Source organism: Acipenser ruthenus, chromosome 4, assembly GCF_902713425.1.
Source record: "Acipenser ruthenus chromosome 4, fAciRut3.2 maternal haplotype, whole genome shotgun sequence".
Lineage (NCBI taxonomy): Eukaryota > Metazoa > Chordata > Actinopteri > Acipenseriformes > Acipenseridae > Acipenser > Acipenser ruthenus.
In genome coordinates this window covers 85,414,416-85,440,799 of record NC_081192.1, presented here as the reverse complement: position 1 = coordinate 85,440,799, position 26,384 = coordinate 85,414,416, and the positions used below count along the sequence as shown (strand labels likewise).

Sequence of the window (26,384 nt, the reverse complement as noted above, 5' to 3'; positions counted from 1 at the left end):
TCCTGGTGTGTACATAAGCAGTTTTAGACTCGGGAGTGGATGTGGGTGGATGCTGTCTACTCACTTTTATAGTGAAATGCCATTTTTCACACTCCATCTACATTCTTATTTATCTTGAGTAGTAGCCTATTTTATTTCATCCTTTAATGTTTCCAATGCAACGTCGCAACTGGTTTTTAGAGGGCGATTACATTTTTTTTTTAAAGAATGTTATCGCATAATAATAAGACATTTCTGAAATAAACTAAGTGACAGCTAGTATAATAGCTGACTTTGTTTTTTTTCCTTCCAAAACTGACAAACAAAACACTATCCGACAACTTGATGAAAAACAACACACAACAGCCACTACCTCCCTCACTTCCTAGCAAGAGCTCTTGATTTTTAAATGTTATGCATTCTGTTTGCTTATTTCTTATTTCTGTGATCTGTGATGTCTGTCTGGTCTTTATAGTTTTTATTGTAAAAGCGCTTTGGAATACTATATTGTAAATAAAAAGGGCACATGTGTTGAGCTAATATTGTCTGATTTGTTTATGCTTTAGTTTTTATTTGCACCCTGCAGTTGCATGGTCTTTTTTACGGCTTAGGATGCAGCAATCATATTTATTCGATTGGTCGTATGCTATTAGTGTGTATGCTGTATTGTGGTCATTTTGAGGACTTGTCTTATTTGAAAGAACATAAAGAGTTCCTTTGCTATATTGTATTGTGACTGACTGTGCTGTGTCAATGGATAACAATATGCAATTTTGAGAGATGTCCTGCAGTGTGTTGATGCCCAGCCGTTTCTATTTTGTGGACGAAATATCTTTGTTCTCCAGTTTTAAATAATCATTGTCTAATCCTAACATTGTGTATACATTATACCAGACGTTTAATGTAGGTAACATGACGGGTTTTTATTTAAAATATTTAAACACATTTTTTGGGACCAGTTAGGAGATGTCAATAGTTTTCCAAATGGTTTATGTGGGTACATCCGGCATTAACATTTTTGAAAATCCAGTATTAGACTGAATATAGCTTTGCAGCAAAATAATATCAAGAACAGGCAAGGATAGCCCTCCTAGTTTAGAGAGTGAGTGTCTCCTTTTCTTTATTCTGGGCTGGGAACCTTCCATAGAAATCCATAGAGATTGGCAGCATTTTCCAGTTCAGCGTTTTCTACTATTAATTATGCTGATTATTGGTAGCCTAAAACTTAGTTCCAGTCTTCACTACATATAATTATTAACATGCAAATATATATTTTTTATTCCAACTAAAAATTAGATTTTTCATAAATCAATTTCTTCATCTTTTTAGGTGTAGAATATGAAAAATGCCCCAGGACCTTTGCCCCTGGACCCCACTGGGGGCCTTAGAGGTCTCAAAATCCTGTCGCATAGGAAGATGTGCATTCTTGGCTCCACATTGGGTAGCCCTATAGAGTCCACTCACTATTTTCTGTAGGAGTCTAACCCTGTACATAAGCTCATTACTCAAAATGATATTACATTTTTTCAGTATGCAATGTTTTAAAAGAAAAACTCGGTTAGATACCATAAACAATAACCACAGTGTTCCAGCTGAAATGCTTCACTGTTAATAAGGCTTTGCCGGGGTTATTAAATATAATTGAATTTCTAACAAAGCCCACTTTGGAATTAATAACGTGTGTCAAGTTCTTATCTATGCAGAGAATAAAGGATTATTGTAAAACAACTCTCTTTCTCCTTTCTAATTCACAGAAGTGAAGAATAATAACTAACATTAGAATTTAGATTTCCTTGTTACACTATGATATCCAGTTTATTAAAGTGAGTATTGTAATTGCAGGGGCAGACTGTGCAATTTACAGACTGATAGCATGGAGGTTTTTAAAATGTAGGCGTTAAAAGCGAAAGCATGCAGTATTGTTGATGGTACACTACCCTGGCCTCCTCTTGTTCATACATTTTCTTTTGTAATTTCACTGGCATTATCTTATTTTTGGTCAGTCAGTGTTCATATCTTCTGATAAGGAAAATAAACTTTTTGCAAAGGACTGATGAGCAGAGGGTTGTATAAAATGAAGGCCCAGTTTCAGTGTTTGTAAACAATGTTAGTAACTATACCGAAGCGGGCACAGGGGGAATATCTTATGGTTGATTTTAATCTGTAATTATCCAGTAGAGAGATCTGTAAATATTTTAAATGTAACCTGTTTGAAATTGGGTGAGAAGGTGTTATGCTATATGGGGTATGTCCTCTGTTTTAGTAGCTGTGTTTTTTAACCTTGGCCTGGAGCACTCACTTAACCAGCAATGGAAACCAACCCATCAATGTTCTGTTATGATGAGAATTTAGAATAGCTGAAAGGAATAATCATTTTAAAAAATAAAAACTGGTATCAGGGATAATAAGAAAATTAGAAAATATTTCAATAGTATGTCCCTAGCTTTCAGTGTTTCATAAAGAGGAATGTTTGTGTACTTGCAGCAGTGGTGCTAGCTGATTGGGGGTCCTAAGTGGAAATATTTTTTGCCTCCCCCCCCCCCCCCCTCCTTTAAGTTGTAACTGAAGGCTATTATTCCAACTTCGATTCTTAGTTAAACCGTTGATAAACCTGTAAATTGTGAAATGAATTTAGCGATTTTCAAAGCTTTTTCCTCCAGAGCAAAATCAGCTCCTGATTTTCTGAAAGTAATTTCAAAAGTTTAAAGGTGCAAATCTAGCCAGAGACAACGTAGGTATGTAAAAGAGAAATTCAATTATTTTTAAACAGTTTTGGAAAATTAGTTGGAGTTTATTTGCAGTTAGGAAAAGTGGAACATATTTTGCACTGGAGCAAAAAGCTTTGAAAGTTGTCCTGATTTTTCATTTCTTTCAGTTTTGTATCTGCTGAACCCCAGATTTTTAAAGGACTTGAGTATAACCTGTCAAGTTTCTCTGAATTTGTCCAAGTTTTTCTACTAAAAAGCACAGTATTTACAGTAGGCTCCTTCATCAACTGCTGAATAAAGCAACCAAGAAAGCTATGTGAGCCATTCCTCCTAAATGACCCACTGATGTCTTGTGCTTTGGCTGCATGAAAACCTCATAGCACTTTGCATCTGACCAAGAGTGTTTGCTCTTACAATATAGTCCACTGTCATTTACAGTCTGTATTTTATTTTAAAACAACAATAAGAAAACACAGGCAATCTCATATATAAGCATTTTATTTCCCAACAAGTACACGCGTGACCACAGTAGACGCAGCAGACTATTTTCTTTTTTTTTTTTTTACTAAAGGCCATTGCACACTGGATCCGATAACGCATCCGAATTTAACGTGCGTCTAAACAGAAAAAAAACGGTCATGTGCATTCTCTATTGCACCTTGCACACCGAGTCCATATTTGTCGTACGACGGTGATGCGTCAATTTTTGGAATCAAAACAAGTTTGATTTGATCCGATATGACGTGCGTTAAAAATTACACTGACCAATGAAAAACGACTGAAAGACATGTGGATTCTTCCAGTTCCCTGAACAAAATGGAAAATCTCATTGTGTGTGTCGCCAAACAACAATTACTTTATAATAAATCCAACAAACATTACAAAGACTGTGAAAAAAAAGAAAACATTGCCGTGGACTTGGGCATGAATGATATGTATTATAAAACATGAAATTATGAACTGATAGTATACATAAACACGCAGATTTTGTGCAGTATAGGTTATTACAAGCATATACTTTTTATTTCAATTGTAGTCGAGGAAGAAACAATGGCCTAACCTGGAGACACGCATCAGAGAAAGAAGCGTGACAGGGCAACCAAGAGCGGTCAGTCAGAAAAGAGTGGCAGTACATGAAAGCGATGGACAGAGAGTAGTAGATGGATATTCTTGTAAAGTATTTTTGGGAGCTCATTGCTAGCTTCCCAACTTTTAGATATATTTATTGCAGGAGCAAGTGTTTGAAAAATTAAATATTGGTCATATGGTTTCTGATGGTATGACAACTGTGTTGTGTAATGTCATATGTTTTTTAAAATGTTTTATTATGTATTGCGTAACAACATTATTGTAGATCTAGTAGAAACATAATAATTAGCAAACGTTTTAACTTTGCTGATCATTAAGTTTATACTACATTTAAAATCATTTTGTGTTCAAAGTTATGTACAACAGAATTGTATTTATTTTTTTATTAAAATACTGAAACTAGGGCCCGGACCAAATCAAAACTTTGACAACCTGCTAATCACACTTAACAAAACTGTATTTAATAGCACTTTCTTTTTATGAGTAGAAGAAATGAGATACTTACAAAAAAAAAGAAAACACTATTAAATACAGTTTTGTTAAGCGCGATTAGCAGGTTGTCAAAGTTTTTTGTTCCCAGCCTAAATATATTTACTACAAAGCCTCCACTGCACACCAGCGCTCTGAAGTACAATATTGTAATGATTTTGGTTCCCGCAGGCAGGCGCATCACAGGGCGAGGCAATCCACACACAGGCGGAGGGAGGGCGCGAACCCGGGACCTCTCGCACTAAAGTATAGCGCCGATACCGCTGTTGAGCGTATATCGGGCTTGTGTTTTTGTGTGTGATTACGTCACCTACCAGCCCTACTGCTGCCCTCCCCCGTGCATGCTACACTATTAACACATCTAGTGCAATGGACTGACTCGGCTTTTTCGGATGACGGATGCTAAGTGACGGAACGGATCCAGTGTGCAATGGCTTTAACTCTACTAGATGTATGCATTTAAATGTCAGGTTCATGTATTAAGAAAACACTACGACTTATTTGCTAATTTACAAAAAACATAAATACCAGAAAATGCGAAGAAGTTTAGTCTGTGCCTTGAGAGTCTCTTGGCAGCCATTTCTGTTTTTTTTTTTTTTTTTTTTTTTTTGCTTTGTAACCAATATATTGGCCTTTTCCACAACTAGCAAAACAGAATTGATAGGGGTGGGACATAAACACTCTCCACTATGTATTTTATTACTTAAAATAAATAAATAAAACAAAGTCTGCGTTGATATTTGTTTTATGACCGGTTGAGGTGAACCGTTGTGAACTGGTCTGAAAAATAAAAATAATTCAAAGTTCTAGTTAAAAAAAATGAAAGAAGCGCCCTGAATTGGTGGTCCCCTTGAATTGCTTGGAGTGCTAAGCAATTGCTTAGTCTGTTTATGCCTAGCGCCGCCACTGTGCACATGGCTTTCTTGTAGTTACAACTTGAAATTCTGACTAAGCGTTTGAAGTTATCAATGAAAGGATATAAATTCTAATCATGTAAACTGGAATAGAGCAAAGAATATACATTATAATCAATGTGTAACTAAGACAGAAAAAAAATCCCATTAGAATACAATAAATGTATGTTTGTACAATATTTGATATTGTCATAAATATGTACTGTAGTTAATTGTATGAAAACCAATACATATATTATAAAAATGAAAGCCCATAGGTGAATCACATTAACAATTATACTGTAACAAGTATGTGTTTACACTGTGTTACACACAGCAATAATGGAATTCCTGAGTCGATAGAGCCTATGATTGGAAATCAAGGGCATTATTTGAACTCAAGCATTTAAAAGAAAGATGGTGGCAGTTCTGAAGTACATTTCTTAAAGACATAGTAACCTCAGATTATTTATGGGAAATATTCTCCAGGTAAAGGGAAACACCTTCTATGCTTAGGGAATGTGAAGGTAGTAGGAAATGTTTCTCTAGCATAAGGAAAGTGCTGGTTACCTGGTAATAAAGAAAATAATTTTACCCAGTCAGGAAAAATATCCCTGGATATAAATCTTACTATTTTTATATCATGTAGGGTAATTAAAGAAGGGGCTTCAATTGAACAGAAGAATATGCTTTCACTGAACTTTAACAGGCTACAGTGAATCTAATATGTTCTCTTTTTAATATAAGTCCCTGCCAGTTTGCAAAACAAGCGACTTCTCTTGACTGGTCTTATGGCTTTTTTTATAAAATTACTTAATTTGCATAATGCACTCCAGGCTAAGCATGTATATTTCATTTCTTGCAATTACTACATTTTTTTTAAAGTCATTTCAAAACAGTAATAAGGGAAATTAAAATGAAAAATATTATTGATTAAATATTCATCTTGTATCAAGGTGATATGAGAGAATGCTTAATTAAAGAGGGCAGTTTTGATGGATAAACTTTTTGGGAGTTTTTCAAGCACAAACTCTCAATGAGGTCAAGACTTTTCTATAACACTTTTTTAATGTGCTAGTCTCGTGTTCCATTGATCCTATTGATCAGTGCTGGGAATTTGACGTTATACCACCTTGTATACCTCCGAGATACTATGGAGCGCCATTTGTGCCAAAACTATCCAGCCGTTAGTTTGTCAATTCGTGAATTGGTCAATTTGTCCAGCAATTCGTCCATAAATTTGTCAATTCATACAGTAATTCATAAACGTATTTGTTAATTCATCGAATAATTAATTAATTAATTAATTAATTAATTAATTTGTCAATTCATTAATACGAAAGGCTGTACGGACCTGCAAATTTCCAATCAACCAGACGAACTAACCAACAACCAGAAAAACTTCCAAATGTCAATCTCGCACTGTGCCGAAAACACTGCAACCTTTCTAGCCAATGGGAGCGCACACTAATATTTTAATCGACGAAAATCCAGCCTCACTCAAAACTGCTTCAGCCAATAATATTTAGAAGGGCGTTTCAAAAGACATTCTATTTAACAAGATACTCGACTGCGCGCAAAGCGTTGTGGTATATAGAGTTAGGCAAAAAATTCTATGGAGAGGCAATGGAGGCGTACGAAATGTTGCTGGTTTGTTGACAAATTCATAGTCGGGTAGTTGTATTATTATTATTATTATTATTATTATTACTATTTTTTTTCTGTTGAAAACCCAAAGCAAATTTAAAAACTTTATCTTGATACTTCTGAGATGACCTTTATAGGTATTGCGTAATTTTGTTAACTACACGGATTTATACGTTTCGTGAGGACCGCTTGGCATGCTGACACGGTATAGCCAAAATGTGCTCCTTGTACTGGAACGGTAGGCTTGTTCTTACATGCCGAGAATTTGGGCTTCATATAATGTTTCTGTGTAGGCCAACATATTGAAGTACTTTACGAGAGTAACCAAATGTTTAAAACAAAAAGTTAATATCTTTAAAGTGGTTAAAACATTCATACGTTCTTTATTAGTATTCTAGTTTGTTTACATTTGTTAGCCTTGAGTTTGATCGAAGTTCAGTGTAATGGACCACTGTGCCTTTAAGAAATGAATAATTTGAACAGAGGTAGGTGACGTCACAGAAGACGTGTGAATATGTCCGTTGACTTAAAAAAAGTGTACCGTCTGTAGTTGTAGCTTACTGCAAAGAGAAAAAAAAATAAAAGAATATATATATATATATATATATATATATATATATATATATATATATATAATAGCTTTACCATCACGGAAAGAGACACTGCTTCAAGCAAACATATCCGTGAGTAGAAAATAGTTTATTGTTTGTACGTATTAAAGAAATAATACGTATTGCTTTATTAAACATTTAACTCGAACTGTGGCAAAAAAAAAGTAGGTTAAAGAAGAAAAAAGTCTTGTGCGTGTTTCGTTTAAGGGTGCAACAAACACAACACATATTATGATAATAATAGGAATAATACATTTAAGCGATAGAGCCCGTCGATGCGGGCTACAGTGTGGTAGATGACCGCGACTTTGCGTCTGAGTCTAAGGCCCAGTTGTATTAATAAGGAAGGTATCATTTAATGACATTTTAAATTACTCTACCTCTGAACTTCTTGTCAACACACCTATACGTGAAAAATAATACACCAATACTTAACAATATCTACCAATAGTAAAATATACTGTATAGAAAGTGTATTTCACTCACATCTTGCCCCAAGGCAGATTCTCACACACTGGCAATGAAGCATCTTCCCCCAGGGCAGAGGACAACCATGACAATAACACAAATGTAAACATAAATATTAATTATTCCATACCTGTACATAATTATATACAGCCTATATAATATTTTTGTTAAAATGAATGACTATGAATGACCCCTTTTGTGAACTTCATTCTTGCAAACACATGTATATCTATAATTTTTGGTCATGCAGTAAATAATAGCAAAACAGTGTGGCATTGTGAAAATGTAGAATGACATTTTGAAACATAGCTCTCTGAATAATACTCGTATATATACTGAAAAGTGTTGAATTTAAATCAAGGGAAGTAATGTTAAAATTTTACAGTGCATTAGTAAGATCTCATCTAGAATATTGTGTTCAGGTCGGCCAGGGTGTCCTCGGCTCACAGCGCACCAGCGACCCCTGTAGTCTGGCCGGGCGCCTGCGGGCTTGCCTGTAAGCTGCCCGAGAGCTGCGTTGTCCTTCGAAGCTTGGGTGGCTGCATGGTGAGTCTGCAGTGTGAAAAAAAGCGGTCGGCTGACGGCACACGCTTCGGAGGACAGCGTGTGTTCTTCTTCGCCCTCCCGAGTCAGCGCAGGGGTGGTAGCGGTGAGCTGAGCATAATAAAATAGTTGGCGATTCCAAATTGGGAGAAAATAATACAAATAATTGGCAACGACTAAATTTATATAAAAAAAGAAAAAAAACAAAAAAAAGCTTGTAAGTTAATGAACAACTCCCTCCAAATCAGTGGCTTCTTTTAACAGTCAAAAGTCAAAAATAACCCCGCCTCCAAATGTAAACCAATAACTTGGAGAAATGTAATTGAAACAAAACCCCGCCTCCTTTCCAAGTAAACCAATCAGATTGGAGATGTGTTATTCTGCCTGTGGGGCAGATCTGGCACCAGAAAAAAATTCATCGCAAATAACTGAACAGAGCATTAGCATTGGTACATTTTACAAATGCACTGTTTTACAAATGTGTACTGCAATGCATAACCAATTTATTTGTGAAATTAACACAGCCTAACTCCTTCCTTCACTCACTCTACCCCACTCTCACTCTCTCTCAGGCCCCTTCCTCTTCCAGTCTTCCACACAGGCCGTCTCCCCAGTCTCTCCCTATCTCACAGGCCGTCTTTCCCTAGGGCTCTGCGGCTAATGTGTATTCTATAACATTTATTTATTTATTTATTTATTTATTTATTTATTTATTTATTTATTCTTCTTTTCCTCCCTCCTCCTCCCTGTGTGAGGAGCCTCAGTGGTACTCCCTGTCCCTCAGGCTGTGACAGGCGCTTGTGAATTGGGCTGCCTCTTGCAGCTTGTTTCCTCTCCTAAGAGGATGGGGAGTTCTCTCACACTCTCACGTAGGCCCCATCTCACAGGCCGTCTTTCCCCAGGGCTCCGTGCTTGAATCTTCCCACTCTAACCGCTCTTTCATTCAACTTTCTCTCCCTCACTCTCCCGTGCAGGTGGTACTTATACCCCCCCACTGCTCTCGTCCACTTCACCCAGACTGACCAACCGGGTCTATCCCTGCTCTTCTCCCATTCTAGGTGGCATGGTGGCCCCTTAACAATACATGTAACACGTACACAGGACAAGACAGACAAGACAAACAAACGGGACAACATAAAAGTCCAGCAGACACAGAACGGTGCCCGGGTCGCTACAGTATCTAATATAGTTCGCGCGCCCCCTTCCTTTTTGAAAATTCATGTTACTACACCATGTACAAAAAACGTGTGTATTTTCATATATAATTAGAATGACATATTTCAGGACCTGCAACATAGGTAGTACAAGCAAGGTCCTAATTGTTTTTCTCTGACCTTTCACATAGGAGTAACAGAACAACGCTTTGCTTTGAACTTGCAACTAAACTATGAAATCCTTTTGTAAAATAATAATAATAATAATAATAATAATAATAATCTTACCTTATTTCGTTCTTCCGTAGCCACTGTTTGTCTGTGGTCGTTGTCATGGTCTTCTGCCATTTTAACAGAAGCTATGATGGTGAGTTATTGGAAATACTGGATTTGCATTTTGCATTTGTGCCCTATCTGTTATATTCGGTGCTAATTTAGATTTAGGAATCTCTCCATGGCTGAACTAAAGCTCGCACTAAAGCCCGCCACACTTCTCACTTTACAAATAGCGTGTATGCGTTCTAGTGACATGTACAGTGATAGTAGGGAACAAATGTTTGAGTTTTTGTTTTTTTGCAAAAAATTGAAAATAACCCGGGAGAGAGCAAATTCCATGATTTTTTCTGCGATTGTGGAATCTTGGAGGGACTCGTATTTAGAATATTAAACTGGTAAGAAATGAAATATTCTGAAAATGTAGATTGTATGCTGTAGAAACATGGATGGGATTTGAGGTTTAAGGTTGTGTTAAGATTGGTGTTATCTTGGTCATTCTAAATGGGTTATTGTTAGACTGCTTTCAGTTGCTCTTGTTTTTATTTTCATTCACACCAGTCTGATATCAAACACTGATATTAACACTGTTTCGTAGCTTCTCTTATTGTACAATAGATGTCATCTTGTCCAATTTGGGCGGAGGGGTTCTGGCTACTCAAACTGTGCAAAATGATTTCTGTTATAATAAGAGGGTACACCCTACACACAGCATACTATTTTATTTTAAATCCATGGTTTATAATACCCAATCTCAGTTATATTAGAAAAGGTGAATGTATGGAACTAACATGGGAGCAAAGCCAACATCAGTTAACATAACACATTTAATTAAGGATTTCTCCCTTTCTGGGTTCCTGAAAGGCTAGGCCAATAAAACAAGCAATGTAGATATTGAGCTTGCTGTAGAATTAACTCTTAAAATATTTATTGAACATTTTTAAATATGCTGGTGTGTAATGAATAATACAGTTTCTAGTAATATGTCAGAAACTTACCTCACTTTATATTCTGGCTGTAATATTGTTTTGTATAGAAAGAGAGTTCACAGCCAGGACAGGTCTGAGATATTACCTTGCAAGATATTTTCCAGACATTGGTTTGTATTTACTTCTGGCTATTAATAAAGTACTTTGTCTTGAAGCATGATCCAGTGAATCTGGGGACCTATAGCTAAAAGTCCACACTTCTTAGTCATACAGGTTATCATCCGCTTCTTTCTGACACACACAGAAAAAAATGTTTGATTACCTACAGTGCTGTATTATTAAATTCTACTAATCAAGCAAAAAAAAAAATTAAAAAATGAGTAAAAAAGTGAGTAAAACATACTGATGACCTCTATTGGTTTGAGCAGTGGGCTAAACATAGTTTATTGTTTTTGTTTTTAAAGGTAATGCGCTGTGTGTATGGTGTCTCATATTTATAATAATATGCCTAAGTAAGCAAAATAGAAATAAATATTGAAGTGAGTATTAGGATCTGGAAAATAAACAAAGCATCCACAAACCCTAAATTAAATTGTAATTATGGTCATGCTATCCTTAAAACTGTTTTTAAAATTAGAACTGTGCAATTCTTAAATTATAACGCTGCATAAAAGACCAAAAAACAGCAGTTATCTTTAACACATTTGTTGTTTGTTTTGTCATCTGGTACTTTTTATGAGCTAATATAAGTATAGCGGCGTCGTAATCTAAAAATGTAGCAGTGAGACCTGCACACATATCAAATTACAATACAGGGAGTCCGACTTCACTTGTTACTGAAATTGCCTTTTGAACAGACCATCCCCAGATAGCATTAGAACCAGAAATTAATTCAGAGCCAACCACAACATTTCATAACAGCTGCCATCCAGGCTCATTTAGATCTGAAATCAAATGAATATTTCTACTACTACAAACCCCATTTAATCTACTGTACCTGTACTGTATCTTATCATGAAATATGACCAGGATAGAGAAAGAATAAATCTACACGGTTCTTTTTCGATGTCATAGTCTCTGTCTCCGATTACTTTTAAAATACATTTTTATACGGGAAAATTGTAATAAAGCTTATTTACTTGATTCAAAGACTTGGCTCATTTTGCCATCTGTTCTGACTGGGTGTCTTATAAATACCTTGTAGCACTAAAATCCACTTTAAGCTCATTGCCCGAGAACCATTAGGGTTTGAGAGGGTGACAATCTCAATCCAGTAACTCAGAAATTCATTTTCTTTCTTTATCCTTGTGGCGGGGTACACCCAGCCCTTGTGCGTATTTTGTGTTTATGTTGTACTGTTATTATTTAAATGTACTGTTTTGTGTTTTGTACTCTTTTATGCTCAGTGCACACTCTTAAACTCGGGAGACGTTTAAGGAGGACATAGAGGTGTTTTGGACTCCTGTAAGTGGATTGTTCATGCACTGGCTTACAGATATAAACATATACAGACAACTTTTAAGTAAAGAAAAATCACACAGACACAGCTCATTTAATGTATAACAAATCAGAGACTCTATATTTCAGTACTCTGTTAGATTATTAAATGATTAATAATGGATCTGGTGGGTACAGACCGCATCAGATCCTAGCTCATGGACAACCTGGGCAATCCAGTGTCTGTTACAGCATCAGTTCATAGACAACCTGGGCAATCCAGTGTTTGTTACAGCATTTTTATATAGCAAAATGTTTACACATATGTTTTCAAGTTCTATAGTGCCCACAGCTAAGCCAACATGCCAGCTCCCTATAGTTAAATTAATTAAAAACCCTATCCCTTATCACACATGCTTACCAAATAATTAAAAGATTCAACGCCTCAGTCAGGCAAGATTCTCAGCAAGAGCACTGCTTCTGCTGAACTGAAGTTTCATCCCTACCTTTTTAGTAATTTTCCCTCGCTTTACACGTCATAAGGCTTAATTAAGCTTTAAAACATCTGCCTTTTTAGGCAGCCCATATTGCTAAAATTAATAATCTAGGTTTACTCCGTTTAAGATCAATATCTCATGCTCTCCTATTTTTCAAATACCTAAAATATGTGAGGTAATCCTTGAATTAAGACTGTGCTCCCAGCATGTCTGAAAATCTTCTCTAGGTTCCCAGCAAAAGTGAAAGTCCTGATCAGGCACTGTTCTCAATGGGTCTGTCAAACTACAGGATCCTTTATACAATTCTGCACATCACAGTGTGGGTGACAGTCTTTAGGGCCTGTTACCTGCAAAAACTTCAACCTTGTTCACCAGGCTCCTATCTCCTTCTCATCTCCATTATCAGTAGGGAAACTCCAATTGAAATTAAGATAGTTCTGTCGAAGAGCCATACATCTCTGCCTCAAAGGGTGCAAGTATTTTGTACAAAGGAGAAAAGGTTTTAGGGTCACTCGTGACAGTTTAAACATTGTTTTATTGGTATTATTGTTTTACAGCATGGATGGGGTTAAAATCCCCCATCCAGTTAAAACTCATGCATAATGTGGCCATCTCCCAATTAATCAAGTAATTACCAATTGGGAGATGGCCACATATGTAAAAGCGAAGCAGCCGCTCCTGGAGGGTGGATGAGAGTTGGAGAGAGTTTGGAGAAAGGAGACGGAGAGAAAGAGTTATAAAACTAAAAACAATTGCTACTTGTTTTAATTATTGTTTGCTTTGTTTTGGCCATCGAGACGTTTTGTTTGTGTTTAGTGTTTTGTTTGCTGTTTTGTTAAAATCTTTTATTTTGTATTTAATAAATACACACATCAGCGCTTCATACTGAGTCTATTTCCTGATCTGATGTCACCACCAAGCCCAGCCGTGTGCCAATCCTTCTCATGCTTGTTGTTTGGCATTACTACTTCCTGCTTGGTGAGGTGTCATCAGGTTACCAAGGATTACAGTTTCTGAGCTAACCAGATTTTGATTCCATGACATACTGTAAGCCAGTGTTTCTGAAACCCGATACTGGGGACCACTTGTGTCTGCTGCTTTTCATTCTAACCGAGCTCCCAATTACTTAACTATATCATTAATTGGACTAATAATTGGTTTAATTAGACCTTTTTACTTGTTTTCAGCTGTTAAACAGTTGCAGAGTTCAAGTTACTTAGAAAACGTTATAGCTAACTTTGTGTATCAAAACCTTTTATTTCGTGTCGGGAGAGTTGTTTGAGTGTCGCGCTCATACTATTGTAATGTTCTCTTTACCCCTGTGATTGGATAGTTTGGTTATTTTGGGCGGTGCCTGAGTCCACATGGAGTGTTTTTCATTGGTTGTTCTCATTCCGACACTGCCCCTTGCTCTCCATTGCTCTGCTATTCCGCCCCCTGTCGGCTGGATTTATGAGATGGACTGGTTCCTGTCTTAGGTGTCAAAGCACCCAGAACTGCCTGGGTTGCGGCGCCAAAAGAGTCATTCAGCGATCGTGAAGATATGCCATTTGTTCAGCAGTTAGTTTGTGAGTCTTTTTAAAAGCATTCTTTGTCAGTGGGGGAGTTTGTGACCAGAAACCAAGAAGACACAGAGAATGGTTTAAGATTCCCCCTCTGTGTATTTCAATTCTGTTACTTTCATACACAGAATGATATTATGACCCCCTCTGATGCTACACACTTTAGTTTGTGCACTAAATGTACTGTTTACGGTTAATTTGCCCTTCAACAACAATAGGGGTCTATTATTGTATATGCAGAGTCTGGTAAGTGCTTTCTAAACCAGTTGCTGGTGTTTCTCGTTTAAGCTGTTGCTTCTTATATCTAGCCATGCATTCATTACTTCTATCTCCACAGGCTGTCTGCCCTCATTTCATTTTTTATTCTCAGCAGAACTCCTGCTCTTTCTGCTATGTTTAATATTCTACCAAAATGTAACTGGGGAGAGTGGGGGCTCATGATAGACTGACCGGAAAATACCAGGATTTGGTGCCCTTGTTTTGATCTGTGTGAAGCCCCGTTTGTCTCAGTCATGGAATTTACTGTTGTTTGTAATACACAGATAATGCTTTGAACCAAATTAAATAGGTATTTAGTCTAATGCAGAGTTGCTTTTTAAAGGTTTGCTGTGGTTATACAGTGGGGTGGCAAAGCCCTTTGATTTAGGGAATATCCATACGAGTAGCAGTGAAGTGACCAGGTGTTGATATAACTCCAACACAGATGCTTGCTTAGATCTGAGAAAACGTCTATCCCAATCAGTGAGGTAACACTGTAACCGGAAACCATTTCAGCTACCCTGCCAGCCAGCAAACCTGCCCGCCTGTCAGCCTAGCTGCCTACCAGCCTGCTGCTCAGCTCTGCCGCTTCTCTGCCCGCAGTCAAGACTGCCAGCTACTGTGCCGGCTCCCAGACCAACTCCCCCACCCCGAATGGGGAACTAGTATGGACCCAGGAGGGCACCGAAGTGGAACGGGAGAATCCAACTTCGGGAGGATGCCTTGCGGGACCTCTGCCAGCACAGCGGGGAAGGGCTCAGCTTAGAACAACAGGAGCAATTAGAGGAGCTGGACCGCAATTATCAGGACTGCTTTGCGGTCAAGGTCAAGGACTGTACCCGCACCAAACTGGTCCAACATCAGATTGACACAGGCCCAGCCTCTGGCCAAGCGAGAAGAAACTGAGGCCCTCATCAGAGAGATGGCCATCAACGGGGTAATTGAGCGCTCGGAGAGCCCATGGGTTACTAAAGTGAGAATAAGGATGGCAGCTTACATCTCTTCGTGGACTACCGCTGACTTAGCGTGGTCACTCGCAAGGACAGGTACCCCCTCCCGAGGATCGATGAGGTCTTCGACGAGATCGCTGGCTCCCGGTGGTTTAGTTCAATGGACCTGCGGAGTGGGTATTGGCAGGTTGAGCACTCCCCTGACGCGAATGCGAAGACTGCCTTTACCACGGGACAAGGCCCGGATGATGCCATTCGGGCTCTGCAACATTCGTGCAGCATTTGAGAGGTTGATGGAGAGGGTGTTGCACAGGGTGCCGTGGTCTGACTGTGTGGTCTACCTGGATGACCTGCTGGTGCACACCACCGAGTTTAGCGAGGGCCTGGACCATCTGCGGGAGGTTCTGGAACCGGGGATCCGCACTGCTGGACTGAAGCTACACCCTGGGAAGTGCCATCTGATGAGGCAAGAGGTACACTTACAGAATAAATACAAGCTGTTATTGCCTTTTCCCCAGTGATCTGTATCAGTCTGATTTCATCAGGACCCCTACCTGAGATAACACTACTATATATATATATATATATATATATATATATATATATATATATATATATATATATATATATATATATATATATATATAAACATCTTATAATGAGCAGCAGAAGTACAGCCCTTATAGGGTTTGAAGTGGAACACAATTATATTTCCCCTACTTTTCACATACTTTTAAAGCTTTGCTCTATTGGCTGGGTGAATTTTAAAAAAGGGCTTTTCCATTAAGCAGAAGACCTTCAATAGTAATGTTTCAATAGTAAAAAAATCTTTCAATAACTGACTCCCAGGATACTGCAAGGGTACCTGTTTTATTATTTTTATCTGAATACAAGCCAGTTAAGGCCCTGAGGTATTACCAAGCTGTGATGCAATGTACATCCCGAACTTCTAAGCCCGAGAGGCTTATGTAAACTGACAGCCATACTATTATTATTTATTATTTATTTCTTAGCAGACGCCCTTATCCAGGGCGACTTACAATCGTAAGCAAATACATTTCAAGTGTTACAATACAAGTAATACAATAAGAGCAAGAAATACAATAACTTTTGTTCAAGCAAAGTACAAGTGTGACAAACCACAATTCAATAATACAGCAGATAATAGTGATAGTTACATCAGGATATGATTAAATAGTGATAGTTACATCAGGATGTGATTAAATACAAAGTACTACAGGTTAAACACTTGGCAGATTACAGTATTCTGAAGTACAGGATTAAATGCAGTAAAATAGGGGGAAGATAAGAGCAAAATAAAGCACATTTACATGAAGGGTGATAGTGTCCCAGGATACAAACAGAGGAGTTCTACAGGTGCTCTTTGAAGAGGTGAGTCTTGAGGAGGCGCCGGAATGTGGTCAGGGACTGGGCAGTCCTGACATCTGTAGGAAGGTCATTCCACCACTGCGGAGCAAGGGTGGAGAAGGAGCGGGCTCTGGAGGCAGGGGAGCGTAGCGGAGGTAGAGCTAGTCTTCTAGTGCAGGCGGAGCGGAGAGGTCGAGTGGGGGTGTAGGGAGAGATGAGGGTCTGGAGGTAGCTGGGTGCAGTCTGGTCAAGGCATCTGTAGGCTAGTACAAGAGTCTTGAACTGGATGCGAGCGGTGATTGGGAGCCAGTGGAGCGAGCGGAGTAGTGGAGTAGCGTGGGCGAAGCGAGGCAGAGAGAACACCAGGCGGGCAGCAGAGTTCTGGATGAACTATTGACTCGAAGGTAACTACTGGACAATCACCTGGAGCCAAGATGGCTGCCAATCAGCCAGACTATAGAGCACAGGTGAAGCCAATTACTGTTAACCCAGGAAGGGATAAAAGGACAGGGTGTGTTGTTGGGAGGAAGAGGGATACAGAGGAGACTAATGCTGTTTGTGAAGGTTTGATTTAAAGGTTCTTTACAATACTGACCTACCGTGTTATGAACTGTATTTTGGACTGGGTTTATGATTTTGGATTATAAACAACAGATTGTTGTCTTGTTTGAACTAAGGGACAAAAGGCTTATCCTTTCCTGAGACAGTTTGAATAACAATATTAAGTTCAGTCAGAACTCTGTGAGGGAGCTAGTTTTTTTATTTTCTGTTTTGTTTCCTGTTACTGCCATAAATAAAAGTGTGTCAAAAGACACTAAAACGCATAACAACTGTCTGTGACTTTCATTGAATGAGTGGTGGTAAGTGGCTGGCCATTCGGACAATTGTGCCACTTTACCACACAGGCCTATAAAAATACATTTTCTTGCGTCTCTTTAGCATGGAAACATCCTTGCAAGTAGGCTACTGTATCAGTTTCCCAGATTTCCTGACTACCTTTACATGGTCTTCATATCGGTGTAGTCCATGTGTCCTGCCAGCACACAAGAGTGCAGTAGGAATTAGTATGCCACCTGAACCCAAATTTAGAGAAAAGAGAATGTAAAGCTCAGGTGAGGTCCTAATACCCGTTATATCTGTAAACTGATAGCAGGATAAATGGCTTCACCAGAATCCAATTCTCATAAAGTCTAAAAAAGAAAAAATGGCACTTTGGACTAAGTTGTTATTCTAATGAAAGGTTGGAAAATATTTGTGTTAAACATTGGTTATTACTCCTTTATATGTTTTCACACTGTACATTGATACGGTAGTGGTTCTGTAGTTCTATACTTGTGTTGATCATGTAGACAGAAGTCACAAGCAGATTAAATGTTTTAATGAGCTTGACTGGATCTGTACGATAATGTAATTATACTTATACTGTAAAGTCTGCTATTGAAAAGTGTATTCAACTCTGCTCTACCCACTGCTAAAAAGTGGGTTCCAGTTAGTAAACGTTTGAAACACACTGGTATAAGGCAATGGCTGCAGATACCAGAATGCATGATTTAAGTAAATAATGTAATGTCAATTAAATAGTGCATGTTTAAAATGTACATGTACCTGGCATTTCACATTATTTATGTCAGAAACTTTTCTATTTGGCCACACTGAGTGACTGGAGTTCTGCATCGCATTGAATTGTTCTCTGAATATTTGTCAGGTATTTGAATTTCTGAAAAGGCACAAGCTCTATGCTGTGTCTCTTTACTGTGTTCTTTCCTATCAAACGTTTACAGTATTTTGAAGACAACTGCATTGCACTGTTCTGACCTAGAGATTGCAAATATGAAACTTAGCCAAGTGTTTTACTCCGTGATGCAGGAGCTAAATGTATGGTCCACTGGCATAGAAGAGGCAAAGCACCCCCAGTACTTACCATGAGTAAGTGCTGTCAGACTTTATTTCCAGTACTCTATTATTCAGTGTCTCTCGGCACCCTCCTTGCTGTAAATTATAGCAATCTTTACTGACTTTACCACTTTTTGCCTCAACATCAATAGGGTCCAGTAATGCAGGCATAAATCAGTGTATTATGAGGAACACTGAATCACATTAAATCTGCCACATTCCTGGACATTTTTTATTTGTAATGCTTCAATTTGTTTCACTAATATAGTTACATTTTTATTAGCTAGTCTTTTCCTTTTTCAGCATGCTGATTGAGCCATTAACATTAGCCTAATTATCATTATTCAGTCCTATAACCAAACAGTGTGTAATCTGAATAATTTATACTGCTGTAGTTTTCTTATTTAGATTTTAGATCCTGTAATTAATGAAGGTACTGGAGCAGTCAGACAATGAATAGTTTTTTTATATACTCTAATAATGCTGTCAACAGGACAACTCTGTAAACAGGATACAACTGGGCATGTTTTCTAACTCTTTACTGCAGTTTAATACCTTTTTGTGGGTGGGGATGCCTCATTGGTGGTACAAAATATGAAACAAAACAACTTGAGTGCTTGCTTAATTACTATTTGATTTGATCAACATGCTGTATACAATCAGGATAAGATACAGCTTTTTTGGATTAACCCTAAAAATACATGGTTGAGGGCTCCCAAGTGGCGCATCCATTAAAAGCACTCGCATAGAGTGCAGGATGCGCGCTATAGTCTAGACGTCGTCGGTTCGAGTCCAGGCTATTCCTTGGGCGACCGAGGACAGGAGCTTCCAGGGGGCGGCGCTCAATTGGCCGAGCGCCGCCCGGGGGAGGGAGGGTTAGGTCAGCCAGGATGTTCTCGGCTCACCACGCTCCAGCGACCCCTGTAGTCTGGCCGGGCGCCTGCGGGCTTGCATGTAAGCTGCATTGTCCTCCGACGCTGTAGCTCTGGGTGGCTGCATGATGAGCCTGCAGTGTGAAAAAAAGCGGTCGGCTGACGGCACACTCTTCGGAGGACAGTGTGTGCTTGTTTTCGCCGCTCCCGAGTCAGCGCGGGGGGTGGTAGCGGTGAGCTGAGCTAAACAAAAATAATTGGACACAATTATTATATTGGGGAGAAAACAACAAAAAAAATGGTTGATGCTGGTGCTGTAAAATTATTGGAAAACAATGGAGCTGTAGGTTATCCTATTAATGTGTATGTTGGTCAAAAATCAACTCCTTTGTTTGGTTTTGTAAAAGTTGCCAGGTGTTTTCTGGAGACGATAACATTTTGAAAATATGTTCCAATACATTTTTTTTTTTAAAAGTCCTGTTTTAAACTAATTAGTTAATCAATAAGTATGATGATAATAATTTAAGTTATATCTTTTTGTAATCTGTTATGTATATACTAAGAGAGAGAGAGAGAGAGAGAGAGAGAGAGAGAGAGAGAGAGAGAGAGAGAGAGAGAGGGGGGGGAAGAGAAATTTTCTATAAAAGTTACAGTTTTTTCCCCAATTCCCAATTCGTAAATAAATTCAGTTAGCAAGACAGCATTGTTATGTTTGTGTTATTACAAAAAAGGCTACCCCCTTGATTATAAAACAAAACAAAATACCTCCAATGCCATAGTAAGTCTAGTTGGTAAGACCAAAATTATTACATTACTTATTTCAACACTTATTTTTGGCAGTGCTATACAGTACTAATTTATTTTTCAAGGCAGTTACATTCCTAAACTCACCAGACAGTGGCTAATGATGAGCTTCCATCTTGTCATAGACTGCCTCAGACCTACTAAATGTTGCCAACATTAGGTCAGGCATTCATTAGATTTCCAGTGATAGGCTATTCTCTCCTCAGAATACATCTGTGTTGCTGTCTCTCCACATTCTCTCTTTGTTCTCTCTCATAATAGAGAGGGGCTTTTGTGCTCCTGTTGCAAGTTTAGACACAGATCTATCTCCAAGCAGAGGGGAGGAGTTATGCACTTCAAAAGACTTACAACAGAATTACAGGAATTGGTGCCTCTAATTCTGAATACATGTCTTACAGCAGCTGGCTGAAAAGAGAGGAGTTTTAAATGAAACTAAACAGAATCGTAGCAAGTGTGTGGGGGATTATCTGCGAGAGTGGCAAGGATTGCAAACAGCCAGGCAACATTTTTCACATGCGACTAAGGATGGTACTGTAGCCCTGTTGTTGCTGAAGGAAGGTTTTGGATTTTTACTTTCTTTAAAGTCTTGCATTGGAAAAGCCAGGTCATACCTGTAAACAAACTAGTGCACGGGAATGGAAGAAAAATACATTATCTGAATGACTTGTTAAGGAATTTTTAAAATAGGAATATTCATTTAAGGGGACTCCTGCGGATTTGGTGTTAGGTCGCACATCTCCATTAACTTGTATAAAAAAACTATACTGAAAAACTTCATAAGTTATTTTCTGTTCTTAAGAACTATTTTCTTGTTAGCTGTTTTTGGCTTTTTGCCCAGCTATGGCATCAGTACACCATGTACTTGACCCTATTACCCGTGAATCCAATCCCAGTGAGGAAAAACAGACATCAGTGACCACGCAAAACGATCGTCCTCTCACATTTAAAGTAATCACGCAATCTTTTGTGAAGAAGACCAAGTTGCATGGGCTAAAGTATGTCTTCGCTCACAATAGCTCAAAGCCACGTAGGGCATTTTGGCTGTTTGCTTTCTTTATCTGCGTCGGAATGCTGTCCGTGTGGTCGTGGAACCGTATTCTTTATTTGATGTCTTATCCTGCAGTGACCAAGATCCACATGGTGTGGGCTCAGAACCTTTCCTTCCCAGCCGTGACCATCTGCAACCACAACCTCTTCCGCATGTCCAGACTGACCAAGATGGATCTCTACTACAGCGGCTATTGGCTAGACCTTCTGCACATGAACCACTCAGTCAACGAGAAAAGCCTACAGGTCCTCCGGGACGACAGGAAGAAATTGCTCATGGATCTGATGGACTTTAATCATTACACCCCCCTGGCTCACTTCGTGGTCAACACCACAGAGATGATGAACAGGCTGAGTCACCAGATGGACGAGATGCTTCTAGAATGCAAGTTCCAAGGGGGAAATTGCACCTTCAAGAACTTCACACCTGTACGTAAGAAAATGAGGTCTTATGATTTATTCAGATTTTGCTTGTGTTTATTGTTATACTGGTATACAGTTAAATGCAGTTATTGAAATTGTGCTAGCCATTCCTTTGAAATACAAATAACCAGCTCTGTAATTGTGTTGTTGAATGCAGTTGATTCGGATCACACACCCCTTTACCTGACTCAGGAAAAGGTGCTACTGCAGAACAGTATGTGGCTATCAGAGCTAATCTGTTTACCTTTACTCATTGTTTTATACTTTTTAAACACACTTTCCAAACACATTCTTCTCATATTCTGGACAGGGGATTTTAAGTGGTTGTTACTCATTAAAGTGTACTGTAGACTACAAAATGAATTATTTATATTCAATTATAACAGAAAATCATTATAAAATGTATAATATAATAGGGAATATTGTCCTAAAAATACAAACATAATATAATATATAGATAATGTGAAATATTTTACATATTCTTAACCTTGGATACTCTGGAATATTTATTGTAATCTGACATTGTAATTTCTATTTCTGCACAATCAAAAGATGGGCTCGGTCATGCATCAGCAAGGGCTGAGATTGAGCATACTGTAATAGTGTTTAAGAACACGAATGCACAAAAGCTCAATAGTTAACCTAATTCCAATAGGGAGCCTAATAATAGCTGCTGCTTCTTCTTCAAAAAAAAAAAAAAAAAGTCTGGCACGACTTAACAGTTACAATGCATTAATACCACTTTATGCCTGTTTCCCTAATGTGGAGAAAAGGGATTTCATGGAATTAGATAAACCTGTGAAAAAGTAAAGATGTCTATGTTGTCTTGTTTATTGTTTTTTTTTTTTTTTTGGCTACACTTCAAAATACAGGTACATGTAGCTACACGTTTCATGCACTTACAACACAAATGATTATGGGGAAGATAACTTTGTTTTGATAAATGCTGTTAATATTGATTTCCATCTCACAATCACAGAATTGTTTGCTCTTTGCATGTAGTAAATATGATTCATTCAATATTAATTGGCATCATTGGATATTAGTGTTGTAAATCAAACCCTGACATTGACATTGATTATCGTGCAAATTCTAACTACGATTATCGATGATTATTGAGTTAAAATGCTTTAAAAAAAAAAAAAAAAAAAAAAAAAAGTGTAAAATCTGACGAATTTCCAGTGTAAACATAACGGTAAATTAAGAAAAAATAAAAATAAAAAATCAATCCCACTGTCAACGTTAACACTATGGCCTATTCACATGGAAATAAATCTCTCATTTTTTTTATTTTTTTTATTTGCTGTTGGGGTTACAATTTATGAATTACGTAGCCCAGCTCTAGCGAATGCAGCAGTCCCTGCCAGTACCGCGGCTGCAGAGATGAAGTTCACTTTTTTAATCATATTTTGAGTCATATTTTAAGCAAAACTGTACATGAAGACTTTGCATAGCCACTTACACTTATATTTGCATTAACTTCAGTGAATACAACTATATCGTCATTTTTCCAAACAGTACATTGAGGTAGCCTTCCCTTTCCTGCAAATGAACTTTCCACAGCGACACATTCTCTGGTTGATCATTTTATTTTGCATCTCCATACTTGAATATGTAGAATATCTCTTTAATACACGTATGTGGATTTATTATTAATTGATTTACCACATCGCAGCGTTTCGCCCAACGTGGATTCGCTTACATACATTACTAAGGGGGCCCTACCTATTTCACGGCCGTGAAAAACGTGATATGGACCATGAAATTCATTCTACACTGAAAACGGTCTATTTTGTGTACTTTTACCCTGCACTTAAATCCAGTGTAAATTATGTGTAGTTATGTCCAGGTTCCTGATGTGATTATAACCGTGTTTCAATTTCAAAAACAAAACTGGACAGGATTTATTGATTGATGCTTAACAACAGCTAATAACCACTCTGGGCTCTCCTCACTGATTGGTAGATATGGGCATCCAGGGCGGGTTTAGTATCCTAGGAGATCTAAACTGGTATTGTTAATTTAAAAAAATCTACAATTACTGCTTTGGATCGTGTTGGGACTGTATTTGTTCACAGACGCATATTCTCAGATTTTTAGAAGCAGCACAGATTATGTTCTTGACAGTAAGTTAATATATACAAGACAAGTTTTTAATTTCATGGAATATTCAATTTAATCAAAATATTATCGATTTGTTATCGTGGGGTCCCAATCGATAGATAATTTGATTATTATCGTTACCGTTACAAGCCTATTGGATATAGTTATTTAAAAGAAGAGCAGGGAAACACATATTCTGTTAAAAAAACAAAGATTCCAGAGGAACTTGTTAGTCACCCGTCCATTTGCAAAAACAAGGCACCGTAATATTTCGTTCATGTCAGATATACTTTTTTTTTTATCTTTTTCTGCCAGTTATGTTTTTTCGGTGCACTAAAATGCTTACCATAAAATAATATAGACTGGAATTTTGTTAATCAGGCACATTAATTGGCCAAAACTTAATGATGTAGAAACGTACTACAGTTTTTCTCAATTGATTTAACACATTTATTGAAACCATTTGCTGAGTTACAAAAACTTGACACAAGTGCAAAAACTGCATATAAATTTGCAAAATTTAAATAATACTTTCAAATCCTGTATCACTAAGCCTCACATTTCCATCTGGCCACATATTTTCATCAACATCACTATGGATATTTTCTCTAGAAATACACCTAGGAAGAATCGTGACAGATCCAGCCTTGACATGCCTCATCCATGGCTTGGAGAAGTGTGACCTGTTCATGCGAATTTCGATCGTACACCTTCCATCGCCAAGTAGAGAAAAACTCCTCAACTGGGTTAAGAAAAGGGGAGTATGGTGGAAGGAAAATCATACAGAAGCGTGGATGTGCATCAAACCACTCCCCCACCAGCACAGCACAATGGAAACTCACATTGTCCCAAACAATGACGAAAGTTGTAGGTTGTGCTCCTTCCAGGACTGCTTCTCCAGGTTGAACCAGACATTCATGCAGTGCATTGAGAAAAACAAGCAGTCGTTCTGTATTGTATGGGCCAATAACAGGGCTGTGGAAAACAACCCCATTATGTGAAATGGCAGCACACATAGTAACATTTCCTCCACGCTGACCAGGGACTTGGACGGTAGCACGTTGTCCGATGACATTTCAGCCACGTCTGTGCCTTTTTGATAAATTGAAACCTGCCTCATCAACAAATATGTATTCATGGGGCGAAATGCTGGCATAAAACTCCATAATTCTCTAAAATAAATAAAATAACATTCAGTTCACCTAAAGGTAGATGAAAACCACCGGAATCATTTCACAAGAATAAAACTTTACATAATGTTGATTATTATTATAGATTAAGTAAGTTCACCCTTTCATTATTTCTTTTATAGGGAACTCGGTAGATTTGCTTCATTCGAATACTATGTTTGTTTGTTTTTTTTTGGAACACAGTCAATTGTGGACAAGCAAACATGATTTATGTTGTAAAATGTGTCATTGTCTTCAAGAATCCTGCTCAGTATTACACGAAGGCTGATGATCGCACTCTCCTGTTCATCAGTGAAGCGAGGAGCATGGCCACCAGCAGGAGGTTTTCTTTCAATTTCTGAAAATTAATGGAATGTCAACACACGTAAATTGCTGTATTATAAAAATGAAACAAGTTATAAGTACAATAATTAGGTACAAAGCTGTAGGCTACATTCTGCAAAGTTCATTTATTCTCATTCCTAAAGGTACAAATGATGGATGCAATTGTTGATCGTTTCACATCTGGTAGCACTCGAAGCCTAGATTCTCTCATTGTTAATCCATGATTCACGACATAGTCAACAATTGCTGGCCAAATTTCATTAGAAACAGTGACATGGTGTCACACTCTCCGATGTTGAGGCCCGTGCCAAACTCCACCACCATGACCATGATTACCCCTTCCGCGAGCACAGTACCTGCTCCATTTCTCTACAACATTTGTGGTCACCTGGGGTTCCTTTTATTCATGATTAAGATCTGATGAATGATTGAAGAATTGTGCAATTTTCATTTGAATGTGTGGAATTTTAATTCAATGTAATTGGAATTGACTGCTCTGAATATGTGTGTTTTGAAAACTAGACACTTGCATGTGAATCTTGTGTTATATATATAGCATTAATGAGTGATATTCAAATTTGGGTTTAAAGTTTGCATTTTTGTGCGTAAAGTAATGAAAAGTGTTCATGGTTTTGCTAGAGGGTTTTGGGTTTTGAGTTACCTGTTTTGGTATCTTTGATAACAGTTTCAGTATCTGTGTTAAGACAGGTGGAATACATGTGTGTAATTACATGGAAATGGCCTGTGCCATGGTGTTAACATGTAATTGCAGTAGGTAACAAGATGCTGTTTACATGGCCATTCCAATACAATTACACAGTAGTTATCTTGTAATCAGGGGACCATTGGTCCTGAATTTAAAGTGCTACCTTT

At 38.0% G+C, this 26,384-nt stretch overlaps 1 protein-coding gene across 5 annotated transcripts in view; it reads left to right on the top strand.

Annotated features, from left to right (window-relative positions):
• Positions 1–26,384, top strand: part of asic1c (acid-sensing (proton-gated) ion channel 1c) — a 326,563-nt gene that overhangs the window by 257,995 nt on the left and 42,184 nt on the right. For 2 of the 5 annotated variants that reach the window (XM_033998681.3, XM_033998680.3), the window contains exon 1: positions 20,513–21,900. The exons of 2 other annotated variants lie outside the window; for them this stretch is intronic. In XM_033998681.3, coding sequence (XP_033854572.1) covers positions 21,265–21,900 — 636 coding nt within the window. In that variant the 5' untranslated portion in view covers positions 20,513–21,264. Of the gene's footprint in view, positions 1–20,511; positions 21,901–26,384 lie in introns of those variants that run through there. One more of the 5 variants, XM_059022990.1, reaches the window with a different exon arrangement.